Below are 27,442 nucleotides of genomic sequence, written 5' to 3' on the forward strand. Positions count from 1 at the left end.
AAAACGAATTAGAGAAAACAAAAACTACCTTGTCTTTATAACTACTAGATCAATTGAAAATTTCTATTGATTTTTAAGAGCATCATTGAACTAACTCAAACATTTGGGAGGGCCAACTTCTATTTTTTAGCTAAATATTTAAATTTTTTAATACTTATACATAATATAAAATAATTTTTTAAAATTTTGGGGGGCCATAGGTACCACTACAGGACCTATTCCTCTTTTGAGAGAGAGGAGCAATACTCTCATAGTATTTAAGCATTGCCTGTGAGGGTTCAGCGTTGTACTTGTACTGCTGCTACGAAAGTAAACACACGAAAAAAAAAGAGAGGCAAAATGCAAGACACAATAATCCTATTCCCAGCTCCAGGCATGGGCCACGTGATTTCAATGGTTGAGCTAGGCAAGCTCATCCTCCACCACTATTCTAACAACTTCACCATCACCATCCTCCTCACCACCGGCTCTTTCTGGAACACCCCAAGTGTCACCTCTTACATCCACCGTATCTCTCAATCCAACTCCAACATCTCCTTTTACAGCTTACCCTCTGTCTCCGTTGATACCACCCCAACTCGAAGCCGTGCAGCCATGGCCTTTGACTTCATCCGTGTTAGTTCAACCCATGTCCCAAATGCACTCCAACAAATCTCCCACACTTCCACCATTCGTGCTCTTATTATCGACATTTTCTGCACCTCTGCTCTTTCTATAGCCAAACAACTCAACCTTCCTGTTTATTATTTCTACACTTCTGGTGCTTATGCTCTCGCTGCCTTCTTATACTTCCCCAAAATCCATGAACAAATAACAAAGAGCTTTAAGGACCTCAACAACACCGAGCTTCACTTGCCTGGAATGTCACCATTGAAATCCACACACATGCCTGAACCAACCCTCGACCGAGACGACCCAGCTTATTGGGACATGGTCTATTTCTGTTCACATCTTCCGAAATCAAATGGGATTATAGCTAACACGTTTGAGGACCTGGAGCCAAAAGCCATAAAGACCATTGCTGATGGTGTATGTGTTCCTGATGAGCCAACTCCGCCGGTTTACTATATAGGACCTTTAATTGCTGAAGCCGAAGAACGAGCAGGTGATGATGGAAATGAAGGTGGTGATGAGAATGAGTGCTTGTCATGGCTAGACAGGCAACCAAGTAGAAGTGTTGTGTTCTTGTGTTTTGGTAGCCGGGGATCTTTCTCAGTGGCACAAGTGAGAGACATAGCTAATGGCTTGGAAAGGAGTGGACAAAGGTTCTTGTGGGTGGTGAAAAAGCCACCACAAGATGAGAAAACTAAGCAAACTGAGCAGTATACATTGGAGTTTAATTTGGATAGTGTGTTGCCAGAGGGTTTCCTAGAAAGAACAAAAGATAGGGGCATGGTGGTGAAGTCATGGGCACCCCAAGTGGCGGTGCTAAGAAAGGAATCCGTTGGCGGGTTTGTGACACATTGTGGGTGGAATTCGGTGTTGGAGGCAGTGGTTTCCGGAGTGCCGATGGTGGCGTGGCCACTCTATGCTGAGCAGCATCTGAATAGAAATGTTTTGGTGAAGGATATGAAGATGGCTATTGGCGTTGAGCAGAGAGAGGATGATGGGTTTGTGAGTGGGGATGAGGTTGAGAGAAGGGTTAGAGAGTTGATGGAGTCGGAAGAAGGGAGAGAACTCAGGGAAAGGATTTGGAAGATGAGAGAAATGGCTTCGGCTGCTTTAGGAGAATTTGGTTCGTCTACCAGAGCCTTGGTTAAATTTGTTGAGGCACTTGGGTAGTGCCGGAAGTGGATTTGGATACTATGTTGAGAATGAAAATATTTCTCCTACACATGTTTGTCGTTGTGGAGAAGATGTAATGTAATGTAATTGAGCAATTGAGTGAGTTTCAGAAAGATTGTGTTCAAATCTTGTCAAATTATTTGTTGTGAAAGATTTCTGTTAATACATTTCTGGTTGCAGTACTCCATGAATCCCTTGTATTTTTTATCTTCTTTTGAATGATTTATTTTCTAACTAAATGATACGACTAATTTATTGCAAGATAAAGGAATTGGATCCTAATTTTGCCATGATATCGAAGGAGAAGAACTTGGATCCAACTATTCTGGCATTGCTACAGAGGTGTAGTTTGGATGCAAATAGAGATCATCGTGACTACACTGACATCACTGTCATTGACTCGGAACAGTGTAGACAATGCTAGCCCGATCAAATTTTTTTTGTCAGAAGAGATGATGATTCATGAGCTTGAAGAGTGGCTTCCATTGTCTAGACTCTAGACTTGTACTACACCATGTAGAGGGTATTCCAGACTTCATCCTTGAAACAATCATTGTGGCAATTTTTCGTCCAATGACTATCAAAATCATTAATGCTACACACCAACTGGTAGTACGATTTCTCTTGCTTGACTAAAAATTTTCGTTTTAATTTGGTAGCACTCTGATTAATTTATAAATCTTTCTGGTTTAATGGTGGGAACTGGGAACTAATGGAAATATATACTTTAGAGGTGTTTTTGGTGTAATTATTTCTCCTCATTTAGATATTTGGTGAAGTGTTGTATTTGTAGTTTGCATTTGGCTTTGCAGTGCTGCAGTTCTCTCTAACATGCTAAAATGTCTGAATGAATTTTCTGAAATTAAATTTTAGAGGTATTACAACATACAGGTATTACACATATAAATTAAACTAAATTATAGAATTTTCAAACAAGTTCGATGGCACAGTCTGAAAAGTTGAAGTTGCCGGCTGCAAACAAGTTGTACAAGAAAGTATAAACGGACTAATCAATATATTACTAAAAGTTGAAGCGTAGCGTTTAATATTGCTGCTCTCACGTTGAGCCATGTCAACGTCCATGTCATCATTTTTTTTTTTTTTTTTTTTTTTTTTTTTTTTTTTTTTCCATTTTCTTATAATTATTTATAGTTTTTTTTATTTCATATTTACACTTCTTCAACCTTTCTCCCTCCCTTACCTTTTTATCTCCCCACTACTTCTCTAACCTTTCTCCTTCTCTCATTCTCTCACCTTCTCATCTCTCCACTACTCTCTACATTAATATCATTCTTTATCTTTTCCTTCATCTTCCTCTATTTTTGTCTCTTCTTATTCACACTCTATTACTATAAATTTGTCACTATCTCATTCATTTCATGCATAGTTTTCCCTTACCAAAAAAAGGTTCTCTCTCTTTCTCTCTCTCTCTCTCACACACACACACACAATTTTTGAGTGGATTTTTATTTTTTATTTTTCTTGCATCTTCGCTTTAGGTTGATAATTTTTTATATTCTTTAATCTACTTTAGGTTAATGCGATTCAGTTCTCTCTCTCTCTCTCTCTCTCTCTCTCTCTCTCTCTCTCTCTCTCTCTTTGATTGTTAAATGTTATCCTATTGCATTATAAAGGATTAAATATAAAAATATAATATTATTCTAATACATAGCATGATTTGGATAATTTAATTTGGCAATTACTGTAATTTGATAGCATGATTTTTATAGTGCTCAATTTAGATGTTAAACTATGAGACTTTAATCATTTTTGTTTATTTTTTAATCCATTGTGGTGGACAAAGTACTTTTAATAGTATTAAAAGTACCCTATAATGCAATTTATTTAGAGACAAGCAAAGGTTGGCTAAACAAAAGTTATTGGATGAGAGACAAATTTTATCTTTTGCAATTTTACTTTAATTATTATTATTATTTTATAACAATGCATATATAGAAATTTAATTCTTAGATTTTGCTAATAATTGATTATTTGATAATATGTTTTGGGTGGATGAAATTACAATTTCCGCAAAGAAAATAACCTTAGTAGATTATAAATAACATTTTTTTTTCCTAATTGGTCCAATTAATCATAGTTAAGTTTTATTAATTTTTTTAGTTACTTTTTTCAGTGTTTTGGATTGTAGGCAGAAAAAATAAGTTTGAGAAAGTTTGTTTAATACTAAAAGAATAATTTTTAAATTTTCTTTTCTTTTTAATGATTCACAAAATGTTATAAATAACTTTTATTAAAAAATAAATATTTTCGTTAAATTGCCTTTTGAATTTTTGAGAAAAATTGTATATATTTTTTTTTTCATTTTAGTACAACAAAAATTATTAACTTTATGATTGTTTCTATATTACATTTATGATTATTCTTATAATGAGGTTCTGCCATGTGGCACTCTATTAGAGTGATTTGCATTTAGCTTTTGTCTCTTTCTTCTTCTCCTTTTTGCCCCAAATTTGCTTTAATCAATTTCAATTATTCAATATTTCCCTCTAATATTTCCAATAAACTCTCCTTCCTCATTTATTACTTCAACTCTCTATTAATTCTGTCCAAGTGTCCCACGTATTATATATTATCCATCCACTCACAAGACTTCTCATCTCCTTATCAAAACAAAAAATGGTTAACAATTCTCCCTTTATTTACTTTCCCATTAAATCACATTCATCATTTTGGCCCTCCTTTAACTCTATCTTTTTGGGCTCTTCCTCTTCTTATCAAAACCTTCAATGCCTGCCCCTTTGGAATTAAATCCCATTCATTTGTTTTTTATTTATTTATTTATAGATTTCCAATTCTCTCTCCACCACTGCAGAAGTCACCAAAGTACAAGCAGAGTTGGAAAGTCCCTTTAAGGTGAGTTTTGCCTTTTCTGTTTTCCCCTCCATCTTCATTGGTTTGTTTGGTACAAATTGCATTTTCTCCCATTATGCAGAAGATTAAATGTTTGATTTTAACGTTATAAAAAACTCTAATTGCTCGCTGCAGGACAAAGGAAAGTGTTGCGGTAATATAGAGGATGCAAGTGTAAAGCGTTTGTAGGTGGCTTTTTGTGTAATGGGTCTTTCAAAAAATATATTATTATTGTTTTACAAGGCTCATGGCATGATATATTATGGTTCAATTCCTGATTCATTTGGAATATTAAAAAATGTGATAAAAATAACATAGATAGATAAAATAGGAAAGCAACTAGACCATGTTGATTTATTTTATAAAATGTCAATGTTTATGCATATTTCTTTTGTGTGTCTCTTTATATTCAATTATATAAACATTTTAAATGTTTTAAAAACTCTTTAAATTGATTAGAATGGAGAATGTTAATATATGAAGCTCAAGAAGTATTGCCAAGATAATAGGGATGTTTTTTAGCGTTAGCAAATCAGTCAATACTGCATTGCTCTCGGGTATAACTTAGAAAAATGGTATGTGCATATAACTCTTTTGGTGTTTATTTTATTTATTTTTTTTGTAGGAATTTTGATGTGAAGTAAGGAATAAGTTTTTCATGGCCATACTTCTTACTTGGATGTTTTCTGATGACTCTTTGTAATGTACACATTTTGATTACTTAAAATTTTTCATATAGATGTTGAATTGGATCTGTAGTTAACTTTTTTGTTTAGGCTTGGTGCATCACAAAGAGGTCCCCTCTTCTCAACAATGTCCAACTCTCTATTCACAATCAATGTAACCATTTTCCCTTTATGTAATAAAAGAAGTGTTTGTCTTCAACTTGCTAAGTTGCTAGGTTCTTTTTCTATGATCACAGGTTTAAATGTTGTGCTTTGGGTGAAAGCCGAATACCCTGAAGAGGTAGGCGATTCCAAAGCTACTAAATGATTCTTCAGAGAACAAGAGTAGTAAAGTTGCTTTGGAAGAACCATGATTTTCTTAAAGTCAATCAATGTCCATGTAACTAAATTTCAATAAGCAATGAGTAAAATGTATAAATTTTTTTGCTCATAAGTGTTTCATTTTTTTTCCCCTCTGACTTCTCCATGAGATGGGAATTTGGCATATAGTTTTCGGGAAAATTAGCCCACTAAGAGTTGCCATTTCCGTATTGCACATGTATATATTCCAATCAATACCTCAGCATAATGAAGCGATTCTTCATTATTCCATGGTATCACAAAAACAAACGTTGGTGTCAAACCAGATTTAGCATATGAGCATATGCATATGATCTAGATATTTAGATAATTTACATAACTTTTTTTACAAAAGTATAGACTGTATGATAAATTGCAAACTAAATCGTGTTCAAATATACACATCTAAATGTTGCTTTGACCATGGTGTCATTTCTCTTTCCTAGAACAATTCAGGTTAAAAAAATGGACATTTATAAATAGTTTTGTCTTGAATAAGTTTACATTTTATAAAAGTAAACTGTTTATAAATGGAGTTTATAAAAGCAAACTGTCTATTATGTAGGTTAACAATTAATTATTAATCTCTTAGCTTACAAAATATATATTACATTATATCAGTTATGAATAATGCTAGAGATACAAACTATTTTATAAAAAAAAAATTTACAAATTACTGATGTGGTGAGTGATTATTGGTAAATGAAAAAGTGATATTAATGATGGGCCTAGATGAAAACCAATAAGAGATTGACCACATCAATATTTTGTAAAAATGTTGTAAAATAGTTTGTGACTGTAGCATTACTCATCAATTATACCCCATTAGAAAAATAAATATATAATTTTGAGTTTTAGACTAATAATTATAAGTTCCATGTACTTATTTCTTCTTTCACTTATCAATAAATAATAAATAAATAAAAACAACGTCAAAATTTCCCGCGCATCGCGCGGGTTTACGGCTAGTCTATAGTATAAGTCCAAACAAATCACCTTACAATACTCCAAATCCAATAGCAATGTTTTAAAGGTAAAGAGTGCAAGAAAAAGCTTGAATAGACGATGATGACCAAATATTTCGTGTTGTATCTGTGTTTGGTTTGATTAGAAAATATTTCTAAGTGTTTGATTGTATCCCAATAAAAATTACGAAAAACCGGCGATGATGGAGACCAGCGTCTGACAATGGCTAAGACTGGAGGTTACCAGCGGTGGTTGGCGACTGGAGACCAAAGACCTTAGTGTGAGGTGGAGTAAAAACTAATTTCCATCGTGAGTATCCTTATTTTATGGTCAACTAGAAAATAATTTCTAGTTGACCAACATTTTCAATGGCCCTAAACACTCATAAATGTGGAAAATACTTTCAATAGCCTCAAACACGTACAAATTAAAAAAATATTTTTAGGAAATAAATTTTCATTGAACCAAATACAAAACCAAAACCAAAACAGGAAAAAAAAAAAAAAAATCTGATATACATATATATATATATATATATATATATAATTTTAATGGTCCAGGTCCAAGTCATCTGTTTTGACCAAATTTGAAGTGAACCCACTTTTACTCCAAGTCAAAGTGTTCGAATTCAAGTGGGTATTTTTATGGTCTTCGTCAATTCGATTTACTTGGAGCCACGAGCCGCTAAGGTAACTCGCATTCTCATTCATTCATCGCATACTCTCTGTCTTTGTTTAGATGTTGGCTATAGATGGTCAACAATTGCATCATATTTCTCTGTTTAGGCTTTCTTTGCTATGTGGTCTCATTCTTTTTGTGACATGTGAATCCCGTCACAAGAAATACGGGGCCTCCATTGCGGAGCAGGGGTAGAATTTTGCCAAAGATAATTCGAAGGCACAAAGTAGTCTATACTCTATAGCGACGCCACGGGCCCATTTTTATAGACTACAAGACTGGGTTTATGCACAAAACACAATGATAAAAGCTTCTTTGTTGTGCAAAATAACGATATCAAACAACTTCTATGAAATAATCATGGGTCTCAGCCCAAGGTCTTTTAAACTAGAAAGCCTTTAATGAAAGACTCTGTTTTTTACGTTTTTTGTGTTTTTTTTAGCATGTTTCCAATTTAGTTACAACAATGCTACTGTTTCCAAACTTAAAAAATATTTATAAATAATTTACAACTTGTTTGAAATGATAGATTGAGAATCTGAGATATCACTTTGGATTCCCATTCATTTCACTTTTATTTTACACCAATCTGTTGTGTTACTAGACTTGTCCGAAATGGAAGTCTGGATGGGGTGCATATTAAATATTTATGAAATAGTAGCACCAGTAAATTGAATCATATGTCAGTCTATGTGCCTGCAACTCCACGTGGGCCTTATGTTCCACAAATTCCCAACTTTTCGTTTCATCACCTAGCACTAATCGATATGGCTGGAAAATAAGTTGAGCAGTTTATCTCGATTTTGGGAAAAACTTGTTTGTGTAGGCTTATTTAGCTAATAAATTAAACTATAATATAAGGTTGGACTTTGTTATCTAATGAGTTGAATCCAAAGAAGCTACATTCAAACAAATTAACACGTTTTCCTATAAAAAAAAATTAACATGTTTGGTTTATTGTGCTTGTTATATTTTTTTTCATATATATTATTTTGCTAATGAAATTCAATTAAATTTTAATAACATAATATTCTTAACTATAATTTAGTTATTAGTATTTAGCTAACATATTTTAAAGGGTAAAAATCTTAATCATTTTTTTTTTTACTTTATATTAAGGAAACAATAAATTAATGAAATTGCTAGTGAACAAATTTGAACTTGTTCAACAAGATAAATCAACAATGACCATGCTTGAATATATAATTTATTTTGATTATGGGCTTGAGGTCAACTTGTTTTTGAAAAAAAAAAATTGTCATCTCCTATCTCCCCTGTATTTTTTTCTTTTAAATTAAATTTTTTTAAAATACGTTGTACAGGAGAACCCCAACTTGGACTATTGTGGATTGTAAATGTTACTGTCTGGAATATGTCATGTGTCCTTTGCTAGCTAGCTTCACTACTTTCATGTAAGATTAGTATACATATGTAGGCTTTCAATGTCCAAGAAAGAATTATACTAGATGGTAAGTTAAATTGAAGGCATCCGATCATTTGAGTTTAAGGTTTTAGAGATTAGTCAAGCTTTCAAAATAAATGCACAATGGTTTATGGACGTATGTATTGTTATTTGATACATATTGACTTGAATTTCCATTGATTTGTGTGTGCATTACAGGTGATGTTTGAGAGGATGAAGCTGCAGAAGGAGGAAGGAAGAGGAAGAGAGGAATTAACTGCTGAACCTAGACAGGTCTCTGAGTCGTCGCAGCCAGTAGCTGCTGAGCCTGGAGCTTCAACTAAAACTAGCACAACTGCTCCTGCAGTGTCCTCACCAGCGGCCTTAGAGCACGAAGTGGTCAGGTCTCAGATTGTTAGACTAAATGACAGGCTTAAGAAGCTAAACAGCTACTCTTCTTTCCTCAACATTCTGACTTTAATGGCTCTCAGTTGGAACCTTGTTTACCTCGGCCAGCGTCTTCACTTGACCTGCTAATGGAACTTGCTGTTACATATGCTGCTCTCTCTACTCTAATCTCTTTAGTTTTGTTACATGCTCTCAGATTCGTGAACTGAACTAAACTTTCTTTTTAAGTATTCTGTATGATTTTATTGTATTGTGGTGTCAAAGTGTAGGTTCTGCTTCTTTTTCTTTAGATATTTGTAGTTAGTAGATGATAATGATCTAAGTCATGGCATTACGTGTTGTGGTATTAATCCACGTGATAATCTTTTGAATATAGAATTCTGTGTAGTGGTAGTAAAAATTCTCTGTTGTAATAGTTGTTTGTGTCAGTGGTGGATCCATTAATTTATCTACCTTTGAAGAGACCAAATTAAAATGTGAAATATCATATGGAATGTTATATATACAGTAGTCTAAATAAAATCAACTCCAAGCCAGCGGGCTTCCTCGGAATACTCGGTTCCTCTTTGCTCTTTAGGGACTTTGAAAACATAGAAACAGAGTGGCTTTTGAGAACACACCCCTTAATCCCAATCTCCACACGACTTGCATTCATCAAGCTACAGAATATTTCTTGTGTGTTGGGGAAATCTCCTAGAACCAAACAGTATACAGCCACCCCAGTGTGCTGGCACAAACCGATGGAGGGAGGTTCAAATTAAATTTTGATGGTGTCGTTATTAGGAAATCCAGGGAAGTCATTAGGAAATCCGGAGAAGGCAGGAGGTGGTGGTGGTTTGATCCTTGAATCCCATGGCAAGTGGGTGAAAGGGTATATGAGGAGGAATATTGAAGTGGCAACCAGCATCATTGCTGAATTTTGGACATTTAGAGATGGCCTCCTTTTGGCATCTCAGTTGGGCATTACCCAACTAGTTGTTGAACTTGATGCTAAAGTTATTGTTGATCTTGTCCTCTCGAAGAATAACTCTAACAGAGGTTAGTCTCCACTTCTTCCAACGAATCAAGGTCACCCATGTGTATTGGGAAGCGGATAGATGCGCAGACAACCTCATCAAGGAAGGCTGCTCCTTATTAGCTGGTGGTGGTTTGATCCTTGAATCCCGTGGCAAGTGGGTGAAAGGGTATATGAGGAGGAATATTGGAGTGGCAACCAGCATCATTGCTGAATTTTGGGCATTTAGAGATGGCCTCCTTTTGGCATCTCAGTTGGGCATTACCCAACTAGTTGTTGAACTTGATGCTAAAGTTATTGTTGATCTTGTCCTCTCCAAGAATAACTCTAACAGAGCTTATTCTCCACTTCTTCCAATGAATCAAGGTCAACCATGTGTATTGGGAAGTGGATAGATGTGCAGACAACCTCACCAAGGAAGGCTGCTCCTTATTAGCTGATTTTGTTGTATTAGGTTGTCCTCATTCTGCTGAACTATGTGTCTGTTTGGCAAAGATTGTTTTTATCAACTTATTTTAGTATTCAGCTTATTTTTGCTACTATTTATAGGCTTTATTGCACTTTTTGGTGCTATTCATGAGCCCCACTGTACTATTTCAGCTAACTTTTATATTTATGTATAGTATTTTCAGCTAAAAAAATTTAGTTTCAGCAAAATAAGCGGATTCCAAACGGACCCTATGTGTAATTTTGGATTCAGATGCTATTGGTCTGTACTCTTTAAGGCTTTCAACCACAACTCTGCCTACTTTGGCTAGGTAATTTCTAATGCACTATCCTTTTAAGCAAAAAAAAAAAAAAAAAACCTAAATAAAATCATAAGAGGATTAGTCTAGTGGTTCTCAAAACTTCATAGTTGTAAGTTCAAAATTTTTTACCAACATCTTGGAGACGAGAAGACTACATTGTTGTATATATAGGTATATACAAGGATAGATTGTAATAATGATGTTTGAAAAAAAAAAAAAAAAAGAAGCCTAAATAAAATCATAAGAGGGTTAGTCTAGTGGTTCTCAAAACTTCATAGTCGTAAGTTCAAAATTTTTTACCAACATCTTGGTGATGAGAAGACTACATTGTTGTATATATAGGTATATACAAGTATAGGTTGAGTTTGGAGAATATGGTTTCATAAAATGAAAATTCGAAAATCAGTATTTTCAATCGATCAAAACTTTGGCTCGATCGATCGAAAATGGTAAGAAAAAATCTTGGAGTCTCTGGATGTCTCGATCGCTGTTCGATTCTTGTTCGACTGATCGAAAAGAGCACTTGATCAATCGGAAGTAACTTTTGACTGATCAAAAATTGTGAAATAGGATTTTTTGTAAAATTTTCTAGTGATTGTTCAAAAAGGTTGAAGAGGTTTCAAGCATTGTGAACGATTTTATGAAATATTTTAACTCTCTATATGTGCTTTTTGATGAAATATAACCCTATTGGTATAAATAGATGCTTATGTTTACTTGAAAAATAAGTTAGAAATAGTAAGTTAGAAAAATATACAAGAAATCTTGTAGTCATTCTCTAGAATTGTTATCTGTAGAACCCAACATTTTGGTTGTATCTTGGGGACAAATTTGCGATAACCCTTTAGCAACAAGTGTGGGGGGGGGGGGGGGGGCAAATATTGTCTAAGGAAAACAATATTGTGCCTCCAAGTTATCTATTTTCTATTTGTCTTTTGTGTTAACCTTGTTCTTCAATTATTACTTTGTGTAATATCTTCAACATACATATACTATAATTTCTAAATATATGTGTAAGACTACATATACTATAATACTTAATATGTGTAAGATGGGAAAATTACATATACTATAATTTCTTAATGTATGTGAGACGAGAAGAGTACACATACTTAAACATTTTCAACAAGAAAATGAAGCATTTTTATAAACTAATAGATGGGACTACAGACAGTATGGAAATGAAGTATTCTATAAACTATTAGGCGTATAACAAAAAGATACTCATAAATATTTTCTACATGGAAATGAAGTATTCCTATAAACTAATAGACAACATGGAAATGAAGTATTCTATAAAAATACAACAAAGATCACTAAGATCATCACAAGTTCTATCTTATTAAAAATTAGAAACAAAAATTATCATAAGTAGTATTAAACTTAGGCAAGAATTTTAACGTAAAACTAATTACGTTTATTTTTCTATTAATTTGAAAAATATATATGTGTGTGTGTATTTAAAGCCAAAATTTAGAGAAAATTCAATTAGATTCCAAATTATTTATATTTTTACGTTAAAAATGTGTTTATTTTTAAATACATCTATGCGTATGCATGGAGTTACAAGCTAGTATATTATATAATCAGCTGTCATGTGATAGGAAAAAAAAAAAAAACAATTAAGACCATAACCAATTTTCACATTTCTCTTATGTGGCATGCTATAATTGATTGTCTATCACTTTTATATAAAAGTAAAACTAACCGCAGACTCACGCGATATGTGAGAATATAAATATTATGTAATAAGGTGTAATATATAAAAAGCAACCATTACTTTAAGTATTGTCTATTTAAAAAAAAAAAAAATTTACAAGTATTTTTTTTAATTTTTTTATCTCTACAAATATATAATTTATTATTATTATTATTATTATTATTATTATTATTGATATCGCTCCGAATCAGTAAGGTGGATGGCCTGGCTTCGGTGGGCTATCCAAACGGTTGAAGTCCTACAAGGAACAAAGCACAATCAAAGAGGAGACCGGAGAAGACCGGTCAAACCCCCTCCGATGGAGAAGTTAGTCTCGCAGAGAAGGAAGTTCCAAGTATTTGGGAAAAGTGTCTCAGAAAAATCTTACCGCTGTCGGGTTCAGGCCGGTCCTTTATATAGGGAGCTTGGAGTGGTTATTTGTCCAATAACCTCCCCAAGATTTGTGGAAGCCAACAAGTCCGGAGTTAACCTCCTCAACGGCTACAAAATTGTAACCACTACAGACAGTCGAAAGTTCTAAGTGTTACGCTTTCGTCCGTCTGGTGTAGGATGATTTGGTCGTCCAAGGATATCTGGTGATTGTCCATGGACGACCCTCATGGACGATCATGTCGTCCATGGGAGACTTTATAGAGTAGTGCTATTGTCTATGGGAGTTTTTCCTTCTTTTGGGTTGACTCTTGGAAAAAATCCTGCGTTGCAAACTTTGGACGATCTGTTTGGACGAATTGGAGATGGATTATTTTCTAATTCCCCATCAATTGCCCCTTTGTTTAAAGGGTCGTCTAGGGCTTTGTTGTGATTTTAACAAAATTTCACTTTTTCGTACACCACGTGTTACGAAACTGTTGGTTGGCCGATCGTGTCGATCCCATTTCCCAAAGGATTTGCCACGTGTCGATCTCTGAGTGGCGAGTGTCGTTTCATTGGTCCTGTTGCTGGGGCCTATAAATAGTGCATTCTCTTTCATGCCCCTTACTTTTTTTCTCATTCTCTCTTCTGCCAACTCGTCCAAGATCCTCGTCTAGCCCTCGTCCTAGTTTCATCAGGTATTTCCTCTTTCTTTTTTTTTTTTTTAGGTTCATTTTAAGTCTTCTCTTCATTTCAACCATGTCTTCGTCTAGTAGTTTAGAGAGAGAGATAGACGAGTACCAGGACGGTTCCTCAGGGAGTGAGGGTAGTGTAGATAGTTCGTCCTGCAGTGATTCCTTAGACGAGCATTACTCGTCTGGGGTTCCTAGCATTCCCTTAGAGGAATTTCAGGAACTGCGACATAGGGCGGCTTCTGGTTCTGGGGCTAGCTCGTCCAGACAGCCATCTAGTCCTCCTCAAGACGGTGATGAGGATGAAGAAGATGTCATCTATAGTTGTGCCCCATAAGTAGAATCCACCTTAGACGCTGCTAAATTGAAAATTCTTGTGGATAGATATCAAATCCCTAAAGAGTTTAATCCTCGTCTACCCAAGGCTGGAGAATGGTGTTGTTCTCCTTCCTCTGGCTTAGGGGTATACGCTTCTTACCTTCTAGCTGGTCTTAGGTTTCCTCTCAATTCTTTCTGCAGAGACCTCTTCCAAAGGTTGGGTATTGGACCTAACCAGCTCAACCCCAATGGTTGGAGGACGATAGTTGCCATGCAAGTATTATGGCGTGAGGCATTGGAAGGGGACCGTCCAATTACAGTGGATGAGTTCCTTTACTGTTATAAGCCCTCAGAGATCAAAAAATCTGTTGGTTTCTACCAGTTCTCGTCCAGAGGTTCATATTACAGTTTAATAAAGGGCCGTAGTTCGTCTGACCAGCTTTGGAAAAAAGAATTTTTTATTATTTCTAGAAATTGGGCTGGGGACCCAGCTGATGTGGGTAATCCCCTCTTCCCACCTTTTACCAGCCCTCTAGGTCGTCTTCGTCCTGAGGGTATGTTTTTCTTTCCATTTTATCCCGTTTATCCTTCAATTTTTTTTTTTTAGTCGTCTAACCTTATCTCTTAGTGATGCAGCTGTTGCTCGTCCACACTTGGATAAGTTTTTCTTGGACCAGATAGAAGTGGTTCGCACCTTTCCAGGAAGGACTTTCCACGACTTAGTTACCCTTAGTCGTCTAGCAACTTGGGGACTTGGTCCAGCTCCTATTGCTGAGAACTTAAGTCACGAGGAGCTCACTCGTCGAAGTAAGTGTCGTCCATTATATTTTATTATTTCAGCTCTCCTTTCTTTCTTTTTTTTTAAAAATTTTTCTGATTAATTTTCCTCGTCATAGGGATAAGCACGATGAGGGAAAACAAAGAGAAAACAGTGGCTAGCGGGGACGAGGATGTTACTGCCCCTACTGCTAAAGTGGCTTCCGTCCAGGCTAGGAAGAGGAAGTCTAAACCAATCTCGAGTACTGTGGATCTGGACGACCTCCCCAGTCGTCGTGGCCACAAGAAGCAAAAGTCAAGGACTTCCCTTCCAAAGGTTCCCAAGTTCATACCACCAACAGTGAACTTGGACGAGCCTGTGGTGGACGTGGAGCCCGTCCAAACAGTTCATCCTGTCCAGTCTGATCCTCCCCCTCCTCCCAAAGCTTCTCACAAGCCTAGCCCGTCTGAGTCCTCTGATCGTCCCTCTAATTTGGTTCTGAATGAGGGTTACGCATGGAGGACGTTCAAAGGGATCGTCACTGAACATGAAGTTAACGAATGTTACAACATGTCAGTGAAGGAGTTTGAACGTTCTGGCATCCATGACCTTTTCAAGGTAAGTTTCTTCCTCGTCCTTGTGTGTAAACATTTTATCTTGAATGAAATGTCTAACTCCTTTTCGTCCAAATGCAGGCTATGTCAAAGTTTTATACAGCGACCTGCCAAGCCAAGGAACTTGCTTCAGAGGCTAAGACGGCCAAGGATAAGGCTAAGGAGCTGGGCCATGAAGTTTTGCTCAAGAAGGGGGAGGTCATTAGGTTGACTGAGGATTTTAATCGTCTGCAGGGAAGTGAGACGAAGCTGAAGAACGAGGTGGAAGAGCTTAAAGCTGACAAATTAGAGAAGGATACCCGCATCGTCCATCTCGAAGGACAAGTTTCAGAATTTGCTTCGTCCTTGGAGAAGGCACGTGAAGAAGCTATAGCAGCCTTCAAGAAGTCTGACGAGTATAAGAATCGTTTAGACAGCCATTATGCAGCTGGCTATGAAGACTTCCATGCTGATGCTAAAGAGGTATATCCTGATTTGGACTTCAACTCCTTCAAGCTTCCCCTTGCTACAGAGAGTTCCTTGTTGCAGACTATAGAGAGTTCCCTGTTGTAGACGAGTTCTGAGGACGTCAACATCATGGACGATGCTAACACTGAAGTCACTCAAGACGACCCTAAGACGAGCGTGCCCTAAGTGAAATCATTTTACTTGTAGAAAATTTGTTTTCATTTGCTTTTTTATGGAAGTGCCCGTTGTTTTGGGCTTTTTACCTTTTTTTTTTAAGTTCATGAGTACAGTTATCTCGTCCAGGATTCTGGACGAGTGTTATACACAATTTCATTTTTCACAACTTAAAGGGTTTTTGGACGTGGGTCGTCCACCCTTCTTTAAATTTCATGAAAAAATGAATATTTCTTATTCTCATTTTCCATTGTGTTTGAATACATACATTTTCAGCTTTATGTATGGAATTTTTATTCTTAAAAATCATATCATGTGACTATGTGGTTCGTCCACCATGGAATTCAGTTCGCTTCGTCTTGAACATGAGGGTGAACTTATTATCACATCAACAAGATAAAGCAAATTGATTCCTTTTAGCTCGTCTATGAATGACTTTTTGAATAGATTTTATTTATCATTCAAAACTATGGACGATCACTTTGTCGTCCTTGATTAGACTTCACAGTGATTTCTCGTCCAATGCGATGGATTGTTAAACTGGTTTCGAAGTCTTTGTTTGTCCGTGTCTTGGACGAACGATTCTCGGATTTCATCTCGTCTTGAGCTCTAGACGGATATACCCTTGACTTAGGTTTCATCTCGTCTTATGCTCTGGACGGATGTTCCTTATTTTTGGCTCAGGTTTCATCTCGTCTCATGTTTTGGACGGATGTACCTTGTTTAATTTTTCCTTTTGAGGAAAGCTTATGGACGGCATATCCTTTTGTCCAAGGTTTTTATTCGTCCATGCTTATGTTTCTTTGTTCTGTGGATCAATCTGAATGAACATACAAAGGATTCCAATAATATACTTGAAAACACATCATATATATATTTGAAAATCCAAACTTATGTAAGCATTCGTCCACAGGCATGGCACATGCTCGTGAGCTAATGCCTTATTGAATTAAAAATTACAAACCAAATCGTCCATGAATAGCACAAAAGTGAAAACACTAATGTACTTTCTAGGGGATTATTAAAATATTTAAAAACACATAATAGTAAATAAGCATTACTTCTGCTCGTCCAGATATCTCGTCCAAGGCCACTTTTGTCAAGAGTTGGCACTTATTGATGGTATTTCCTTAGGTGTTCAACATTCCAAGGGTGTTCTAGCCTCCGCCCATCCAAAGCTTCCAAATAGTAGGACCCTTGCCTCTTGCAGTTGATAACCCTATAAGGTCCTTCCCAGTTTGGTCCAAGTTTCCCGTAGACCGAGTTTCTTGTCGCCAAGGTGACCCTCTTCAGGATGAGATCTCCGATGTTGAAACGCCTTGGCTTCACCATGGCATCATATTGTCTCGCCATGAGGTTTTTGTACCTTGCTGTCCTCTGTTTTGCATCCATCCTGACTTCGTCCATCAGGTCAAGGTTAAGACGAAGCTGTTCTTCGTTTTCTTCTGCTTGATACATCCTCACCCTGTGGCTCGTCATGTGTACTTCCGCCGGTGTAACTGCCTCACTCCCATAGGCAAGTTTAAAAGGAGTTTCCCCTGTTGGAGTTCTGACTGTCGTTCTATAAGCCCATAGAACACCTGGTAACTCATCCGGCCATACTCCCTTTGTCCCTTCGAGCCGAGCCTTGATGATTTTCAACAAGGATCAGTTCGCTACTTCTGCTTGTCCGTTGGCCTGTGGGTGGGAGGGTGAGGAGTAATGGTTCTTCATTCCAAGCTGTTCAGAGTTGGTCTTCCAATAATGGCATTGTATGAAGACGAACAGTCCACCACGAGAAAATTGACTTCCCTAGTTATCTGCTGCAGGTATGACCCTACTACCACCGGTAATGTAATGGTGCCTACGGGCTGCACTTTCATTCCTCCGAACCCTATCAGTGGTGAGCAGACTGGACGAAGTTGATCCCGCCCAAGCCTCATCTGTTGGAAGGAAGGGTAGTACAATATGTCTGCTGAGCTTCCATTGTCAATTAACACTCTCCTGGTCGTATAATCTGCAATAAGTAATGACAATCGCATCGTCATGCGGGTGATGGATCCTTTCAGCATCTTCGTCGGTGAAGGAAATGGCCAGCTCATCCCTTGATCTCGTCCGTGGTGATCATCCAGAGAGCTGGACGTTTTGCACCACTTTGAGATATGTCTTCTTCAACTTGGAAGATTGCCCCATCGAGTTTCCTCCAACGATAATCCTTATCTCTCCTAGTGGGGGTCGGGACGATTCCTCCATTTTTCCTTTCAACTTCTCATTTCTATGATCCCTTCCAACGAAGTGCCTCAGCTTTCCTTGTCTAATAAGATTCTCAATCTGCTGTTTCAGGTCATAACATTCATCCGTGTCATGCCCATGGTCCCTGTGGAAGCGACAATATTTACTCTTATTGCGCTTATTGGGATCCCCCTTCATCTTCTCTGGCCATTTTAGGGAAGGGTCGTCTTTGATTTGCATGAGCACCTGATCGAGTGGAGCATTCAGGGGCGTATAGTTCTGGCTTCTTCCAGAAGGACCCGTCTTCCTGTTATCTCGTTCCTTCCTACCTTCCGTCCGTCCCTTCTTTGGACGAGGGCCCTGTTCTGAGTGACGTGTTGGGTGCGCTTCCATCCTTTCAGCTCTTTTCCTCTTCTTGGCTATGATCGCGCCTTCTACATTCATGAAGTTCTGAGCCGAATGGACGAGCTCAGCCATAGTTTGAGGCTCCTTCTCATATAGCTTGTGGATAAATAAATCAGAATTAATCCCATTATGGAAGGCTGCCAGTAGGAGCTTCTCGTCCACCTCGTCCACACTAAGGGCTTCCCTGTTGAAGCGAGTGATGAATGACCGCAAGCTTTCGTTCTCTCCTTGCTCTATGGTCAACAAGCTGGACGAGGAACACTTGTGTCTTTGTCCCCCGATGAAGTTGTTAACAAACAGTTTGCTTAATTCTTCGAAAGAACCTACAGAACCTGGAGGTATTTTGCTGAACCAAACTCGCGCCGGGCCTTTAAGGGTGGTAGGGAAGGCTCTACACATGATTTCATTAGGGACCCCTTGAAGGTGCATAGTTGTCTTGAAAGTAGCAATGTGGTCAAATGGGTCACGCGTTCCGTCGTACGAATCCAAGGAAGGCAGTTTGAATTTTGATGGTAGAGGATGACCGTTGATGGAAGTCGTAAAGGGAGAATCGGTTTTGTGGACCAAATCTTTTATAGGATTCGTCCTCCTTATGTTCTCCTTCATCTCCTCCATGACTTTCTTCATTTGGTCCATCTCTTCTTTCAAGTGTGGCATCGCCCGTGAAGTGGTGGCTCTAAACTGACTTCCAATCTCAGTATTCTCTCTGTCACCATGGCCTTGTGTCTGTCCTCCTCCTTCGTGTTCCTCACATGTCTGTCTTCTCTAATTGATCTCCATTCTTAACTCCTGGTTTTGGCGAGTCAATTTTGCCATTGCAGCCGCCATGGATTGCACATGCTGAACGGACGACGTCTGCATGACTGGTGCAGATTGACGATCACGCTGGGGATCACTTGAAGCGCCTCTGCTTCCCTGACGGCCAGGGCTTGTAGCCCTCGACCTGGTCCTAACCATCCTAACCCTTTGTCGCGGAAAAGAAAGTCGCAAGACAATCTCTTCCCACAGACGGCGCCAACTGATATCGCTCCGAATTAGTAAGGTGGATGGCCTGGCTTCGGTGGGCTATCCAAACGGTTGAAGTCCTACAAGGAACAAAACACAATCAAAGAGGAGACCGGAGAAGACCGGTCGAACCCCCTCCGATGGAGAAGTTAGTCTCGCAGAGAAGGAAGTTCCAAGTATTTGGGAAAAGTGTCTCGAAAAAATCTTACCGCTGTCGGATTCAGGCCGGTCCTTTATATAGGGAGCTTGGAGCTGTTATTTGTCCAATAACCTCCCCAAGATTTGTGGAAGCCAACAAATCCGGAGTTAACCTCCTCAACGGCTACAAAATTGTAACCGCTACAGACAGTCGAAAGTTCTAAGTGTTGCGCTTTCGTCCGTCTGGTGTAGGACGATTTGGTCGTCCAAGGATATCTGGTGATTGTCCATGGACGACCCTCATGGACGATCATGTCGTCCATGGGAGACTTTATAGATAGAGTAGTGCTATTGTCCATGGGAGTTTTTCCTTCTTCTAGGTTAACTCTTGGAAAAAAACCTGCGTTGCAAACTTTGGACGATCCGTTTGGACGAATTGGAGATGGATTATTTTATGATTCCCCATCAATTATTATTATTATTATTATTATTATTATTATTATGTTTGATTAATATTTTTTTAAAGTGAACCATATTCTTCTAACTTCTATTGTAGTGTATTATATTTGCTTAATATACAACTAAACTTTATAAGTTTCAAATTTATTATTCAAATTTCTCATCTCTTAAGAAATAAGGAAATTATCATAATAATCAAAATTCATTACAAAATTACAGTGTTATATCTTAACCAAAATTAAAATGAAATTAAAGGAATAAATAATAGGCTTTAAAATAATTTTTTACTCAAATAATTGGTAGGCATATTCAAATTTCTATTTCCCAAAAAAATTAAGTATTAACCCAAACTAAAATTTAACCAAAATTATAAAAGGGAAAGAGAAGACTTTTTGATGAGATATTAAAAAAATAAAATAAAATAAAAACACAATACCAAAACACATATTGAAAAAAAAAAATATATTAACCTTAATTAGAATTATAAGAAAGAAGAAAAATTCACCGAAAGAAAGTAGAGAGAGAGAGAGTACTCACAGTTTTGTGTGAGAAAATATGGATTGAATGGAAAAATGATATCAAATTTATATAAAATAAAATTGGTAGAAGAGTCAAAATATAAAAAAGAGGAAGAGAGTATAATGGTAAAGTAGTGGAGAGATAAAAAGGTAAAAAAGAAAGGGAAATGTTGGAAGAAGTGTAACAATAGATGTGTGAACTAATAGGGAGAAGAAGTGTTTTTTTTTTTTTTTAAATAATAATAAATAAGGGGAAGAAAAGTTTAAATATAGAAAAGAAAATATAAAAAAATAAATGAATAACGTGGCTGCTAATGTGGCTTAACAAGAGCGTAATAACAATAATTACTATGCTTCAGCTTTTAGTAATATACTAATCGTTAACCCGTGTGATACATGGAAAAGCTATTAAATATGACTTAGAAGATTATTCAATCACACACACAATCTTCTATTTTTTCCTATTTGATTTGATTTATTCTTTCTATTTTTTCTCTCTCCTATATTTATCTTTAATCTTTATTTAATTTTTATCTTTTTCTTTTATCCACCATAGAAGTTAATACCTGATTAAAAAAAAAAAAAAAACTCTACACTCTAAGTGTTTGTTTAAGAACAGTTTATTTAGCTGAAACTGATATTTTTTTTTTACTGAAAGTACCATAGATAAAGCTAAAATGTAGCTGAAATAGTACAGTAGAACTCATGAATAGTATCAAAAAGTACAATGAGACCCATGAATAGTAGCAAAAATAAATTAAATAGTAGCAAAAATAAACTAAATAATTTTTTTTTATAAAAAAAACTGGCTTTTTAAACCAAGCCGCAAGCTAAATGTATATCTATATATTAATTTAGACTTATAAAAAAAAGTTTGGCTCCTGTACTTTTTTTAATTGGAATCTCCTTTTATTTTAATGAAAAACTGTTATATCACCCACTAATTAAATAAAATGTGGATATTAAAACTACTATCACTTGCTATTATGTATTTAAAATAAAAGAAGATTTCTCGTTAAAAAAGTACTGGAGGTAAGTCAAACCTATAAAAAAAACTATATTTATGATTTATCTACTCTTCTACATGATAATATATTTTATTTTTCCTCTTTACTTTCTTCCCTCCTTTTTCTTTGCATATTATCTTCTTTGCTCCATAGCTGGCTTCAACCACTAACATACGTTACCTCTCCACACTATTTGACACACTACTCCACATCCACAAAGGGTAAATTAAGATCTGATTTCAAATAAAAACATATATTTCACTCTTTTTCAGTCTTTCCTCATACAAGTTACAAATCTCTCTTTGTTTCCTCATATAACTGGCAGCCATTGCATCAAGTATTGGTCCACAGATGAAGGTCTCTCTCAGCAGCAATGGCCGAAGTTCTTTTTGCTTGATAAGAGACTGCATTTTTGTGTTTAAATTAGTGCCAGTCGAAGTACTAATACGAAATATATCGACCGTACTAGTCAGGACGATAGCTGCTTCAAAAGGCTGAGAAAAGAGAGAGACAGCAGCTACTTCAAAGGAGGGAGGAGAGAGGAGAAGAGAGAAATTTTTTTTTCAAAAAATATCGGGATTTGTAATTTGTATTTGATGAAAAAAAAAGATATTTATTATTATTTTTTTAATAATGCTAATGTATAAAAATATAGGAGTTCTAAAGGTTTTGGTTATATATATATATATATATATATATATAAATATAGCTTATCAGTTTTTTTTCATACTTCATAATAAGTGGTATTAAATAATTGAAAATATATATATATATATATATATATGAAATTAGCCATGGTCATAAAATTTATCATAAAGAAAATCAAAGCACCTATGAGATTTCAACAAAAGATTCCAATCACGATTGATATGTTTGATCGACAACCTATTTTTTCCTCATATTTTTGTCATTTTCTTACATCAAACTGCCATCTTCAATAGTGTACGTAGAATAATTGTTTTTTTTTTTTTTTTGAGAAAAGAAGTAGGTAGCTTTTACAAAGTAGGTAGCTTTCACAAAGGAGGTGGGCCCAGAGGCCGATTACACAATAATTTTCAAATGTAGAGTTGGTTTTAAGACTGATTAGTTAGCTTTCAAAAATTAGAGGCGGCTTTCACAAATGAGTTAAAATAGTACAGTAAACTCTACACATAAGTATCACTACCGGACCTATTCCTCTTTTGAGAGAAAGTAGCAAACTCTTTTTTATTTTGCTGAATAGAAAGTAGCACACTCTGATAGTATTTAAGCATTGCCTGTGAGGGTTCAGCGTTGTACTACTGCTACGAAAGTAAACACTAACACACGAAAAACAAAAGAAAAAAAAAGAGGCAGAATGCAAGACACAATAATTTTATTCCCAGCTCCAGGCATGGGCCACGTGATTTCAATGGTTGAGCTAGGCAAGCTCATCCTCCACCACTATTCTAACAACTTCACCATCACCATCCTCCTCACCACCGGCTCTTTCTGGAACACCCCAAGTGTCACCTCTTACATCCACCGTATCTCTCAATCCAACTCCAACATCTCCTTTTACAGCTTACCCTCTGTCTCCGTTGATACCACCCCAACTCGAAGCCGTGCAGCCATGGCCTTTGACTTCATCCGTGTTAGTTCAACCCATGTCCCAAATGCACTCCAACAAATCTCCCACACTTCCACCATTCGTGCTCTTCTTATCGACATTTTCTGCACCTCTGCTCTTTCTATAGCCAAACAACTCAACCTTCCTGTTTATTATTTCTACACTTCTGGTGCTTATGCTCTCGCTGCCTTCTTATACTTCCCCAAAATCCATGAACAAATAACAAAGAGCTTTAAGGACCTCAACAACACCGAGCTTCACTTGCCTGGAATGTCACCATTGAAATCCACACACATGCCTGAACCGACCCTTGACCGAGACGACCCAGCTTATTGGGACATGGTCTATTTCTGTTCACATCTTCCGAAATCAAATGGAATTATAGCTAACACTTATGAGGACCTGGAGCCAAAAGTCATAAAGACCATTGCTGATGGTGTGTGTGTTCCTGATGAGCCAACTCCGCCTGTTTACTATATAGGACCTTTAATTGCCGAAGCCGAAGAACGAGCAGGTGATGATGGAAATGAAGGTGGTGATGAGAATGAGTGTTTGTCATGGCTAGACAAGCAACCAAGTAGAAGTGTTGTGTTCTTGTGTTTTGGTTGCCGGGGATCTTTCTCAGTGGCACAAGTGAGAGACATAGCTAATGGCTTGGAAAGGAGTGGACAAAGGTTCTTGTGGGTGGTGAAAAAGCCACCACAAGATGAGAAAACTAAGCAAACTGAGCAGAATACATTGGAGTTTAATTTGGATAGTGTGTTGCCAGAGGGGTTCTTAGAAAGAACAAAAGATAGGGGCATGGTGGTGAAGTCATGGGCACCCCAAGTGGCGGTGCTAAGAAAGGAATCCGTTGGCGGGTTTGTGACACATTGTGGGTGGAATTCGGTATTGGAGGCAGTGGTTGCCGGAGTGCCGATGGTGGCGTGGCCACTCTATGCTGAGCAGCATCTGAATAGAAATGTTTTGGTGAAGGATATGAAGATGGCTATTGGCGTTGAGCAGGGAGAGGGTGATGGGTTTGTGAGTGGGGATGAGGTTGAGAGAAGGGTTAGAGAGTTGATGGAGTCGGAAGAAGGGAGAGAACTCAGGGAAAGGATTTGGAAGATGAGAGAAATGGCTTCGGCTGCTTTAGGAGAATTTGGTTCGTCTACCAGAGCCTTGGTTAAATTTGTTGAGGCACTTGGGTAGTGCCGGCAGTGGATTTGGATACTATGTTGAGAATGAAAATATTTCTCCTACACATGTTTGTGGTTGTGGAGAAGATGTAATGTAATGTAATGTAATTGAGCAATTGAGTGAGTTTCAGAAAGAATTTGTGTTCAAATCTTGTCAAATTATTTGTTGTGAAAGATTTCTGTTAATACATTTCTGGTTGCAGTACTCCTTGAATCCCTTGTATTTTTTATCTTCTTTTGAATGATTTATTTGCTAACTAAATGATACGACTAATTTATTGCAAGATAAAGGAATTGGATCCTAATTTTGCCATGATATCGAAGGAGAAGAACTTGGATCCAACTATTCTGGCATTGCTACAGAGGTGTAGTTTGGATGCAAATAGAGATCATCGTGACACTGATATCACTGTCATTGACTCGGAACAGTGTAGACAATGCTATGCCCGATCAAAATTTTTTTAGTCAGAAGAGCTGAGGATTCATGAGCTTGAAGAGTGGCTTCCATTGTCTAGACTCTAGACTTGTACTATACCATGTAGAGGGTATTCCAGAATTCATCCTTGAAACAATCATTGTGGCAATTTTTCGTCTAATGACTATCAAAATCATTAATGCTACACACCAACTGGTAGTACGATTTCTCTTGCTTGACTAAAAATTTTCGTTTTAATTTGGTAGCACTCTGATTAATTTATAAATCTTTCTGGTTTAATGGTGGGAACTGGGAACTAATGGAAATATATACTTTAGAGGTGTTTTTGGTGTAATTGTTTCTCCTCATTTAGATATTTGGTGAAGTGTTGTATTTGTAGTTTGCATTTGGTTTTGCAGTGCTGCAGTTCTCTCCAACAAGCTAAAATGTCTGAATGAATTTTCTGAAATTAAATTATAGAGTTTCAATTAAATTATAGACATATAAATTAAACTAAATTATAGAGTTTTCAAACAAGTTCGATGGCACAGTCTGAAAAGTTGAAGTTGCCGGCTGCAAACAAGTTGTACAAGAAGGTATAAACGGACTAATATAAAGTCAAAAGAAATCACCTTACAATACTCCAATCCAATAGCAATGTTTTAAAGGTAAAGAGCGCAAGAAAAAGCTTGTATAGACAATGATGACCAAATATTTCATAAGTAGTGTATATCTGTGTTTGGTTTGACTAGAAAATATTTTAAGTGTTTAGTTGTATCCCAAAAAAAAAATTATGAAAAACCGGCAATGATGGAGATCAACGTTTGGCAATGGCAAAGACTGGAGGTTACCAGCGGTGGTTGACAACTGGAGACCAAAGACCTTAGTGTGTGTGTGAGGTGGAGTAAAAACTAATTTCCATCGTAAGTATCCTTATTTTATGGTCAACTAGAAAATAATTTCTAGTTGACCAACATTTTCAATGACCCTAAACACTCATAAATGTGAAAAATACTTTCAATCGCCCCAAACACCTACAAATTTAAAAAATATTTTTAGGAAATAAATTTTCATTGAACCAAATACAAAGCCAAAAAAAAAAAAAAAAAACTGATATATATTTTTAATGGTTCAGGTCCAAGTCATCTGTTTTGACCAAATTTGAAGTGAACCCATTTTTACTCCAAGTCAAAGTTTTCGAATTCAAGTGGGTATTTTTAGTTCGGGTTATCGTTCGGTTCCAATTTTATAAAGTCTATATATATATATATATATATATATACCAAATGGGGGTAAGCTACAAACAAAGGGTGCCGTTTAGAGGGCACTGGGGGCGGAAGCATAAATAGGTTACAAGTGTAGTTCTAGTACAAGTGTAAACTAGGGGAGGGAAGAAGAGAGCCATTCTGGTTTTACAAAGTATTTCTGAGTACAATGTGAAACTAAAGCTCGTGAGGAAGTATTCAAAACTTAAGCCTTCTGGTAGCTAAGTTCTACTAAGCCTGCCGAAGACTGAGGAGGAGGGTCCCTTTTATAGCAGGAGGGAGCCTTGGATCAGATCAGGAGACTCCTGGAATCACGGGAGGTGAAATGCTTTTACCTTCAGGTGAATATCTTTTCAGCCGAAAGCAATAGTGATTTCAATGATTCTGCTGGGGTACTGTAGAGTGAACAGTAACTGGTCACTGTTTATGAATAGTATCTTGTCCCCTTGCTTTTCTGGAATAGTAACTTTGCATAGTGTTCTAGACTGTGCAGTGAATAGTAGCTTGCTGGCAATTCTGCTAGTTCGGGTACTGTTTTAGAATAGTAACCGGATTTGCAAAAGGTGGTTCTTGAGCTTTCCTGGGCTTCTGGAGCTGTTCTAGAGCATCCGGGAGCCTTACATTAATCACTGTCCAAATTATAACCATCATAAGGATCTTGTGAGTCCTGAAATGGGTCAATTGGGACACGGTTGCACGAGGCTTCAGAAGAGGCAGGAGAGTTCTTTTCTGCTGACTCTAGTTGTGCGGACTGTAGGAGTAGCTGTTGGGCAAGATCCTTGAGTTCTTTACTGGATTTTCCGGAGATCTGTACCAAATCCAGACTTGACTGTGATCTTGTGCAATGAGCTATTGGTTTCTGTACTGGAAGAGGAAAGTCTTTATATAATCTGGAGATAGCATCAGTAGGTCTGAATTTATCCCACCATTTTGTAAAGAATTCCCTATCGAGCAAGTTCTGGTTGATTGCATAATTCCACATGCTTATCCAGTGGATCTTGTACTGTATTGTCATGTGCAAGATGGCTGGGAACTGGGAAGAATGCTTATCTACCTGGAATCTGGAACCGAAATATCTTAGTGCGTCCTGTAAGGGTTCTGGGAAATTCTGTGGAGTTGAACCGAACATTTCCCACCACTTGAGGAACCACGAAGGTATCTGTCCTCTGAAATTCCTGTCAAACTGAATGAACCATGAGTGATCATAGCTCTCATTTTGGAAGAATAATACATTTTCAAATGCATCCATATAGTCATAATAATTGTACAGGGGTTCTAAGC

The 27,442-nt window shown here is 36.9% G+C and overlaps 1 protein-coding gene across 2 annotated transcripts; it reads left to right on the forward strand.

Annotated features, from left to right (window-relative positions):
* The first annotated feature begins 201 nt into the window (after positions 1-201).
* On the forward strand, positions 202-24,686 carry LOC126713118 (UDP-glycosyltransferase 88F3-like). Of its 2 annotated transcripts, none has more exons than XM_050412768.1 (2): positions 202-1,105; positions 23,818-24,686. In XM_050412768.1, the coding sequence occupies exons 1-2, from the start codon at positions 340-342 to the stop codon at positions 24,492-24,494; spliced, it is 1,443 nt and encodes a 480-aa protein (XP_050268725.1). In that variant the 5' UTR covers positions 202-339; the 3' UTR covers positions 24,495-24,686. The 2 variants fall into 2 exon arrangements, with proteins under 2 accessions (XP_050268725.1, XP_050268724.1); XM_050412767.1 differs by having other exon boundaries at positions 202-993; positions 23,706-24,686.
* The last annotated feature ends 2,756 nt before the right edge of the window (positions 24,687-27,442 follow it).

This window comes from Quercus robur, chromosome 2 (assembly GCF_932294415.1).
Source record: "Quercus robur chromosome 2, dhQueRobu3.1, whole genome shotgun sequence".
NCBI classification, from domain to species: Eukaryota; Viridiplantae; Streptophyta; class Magnoliopsida; order Fagales; family Fagaceae; genus Quercus; species Quercus robur.

Excerpts from the sequence above, each read along its gene's own strand:
- LOC126713118 (XM_050412768.1), top strand. The coding sequence starts at position 340 with ATGCAAGACACAATAATCCTATTCCCAGCTCCAGGCATGGGCCACGTG. Across the intron at positions 1,106-23,817 it reads TGAAGCCGAAGAACGAGCAG|GTGATGATGGAAATGAAGGT; the intron begins GTGATGATGGAA and ends AAGAACGAGCAG.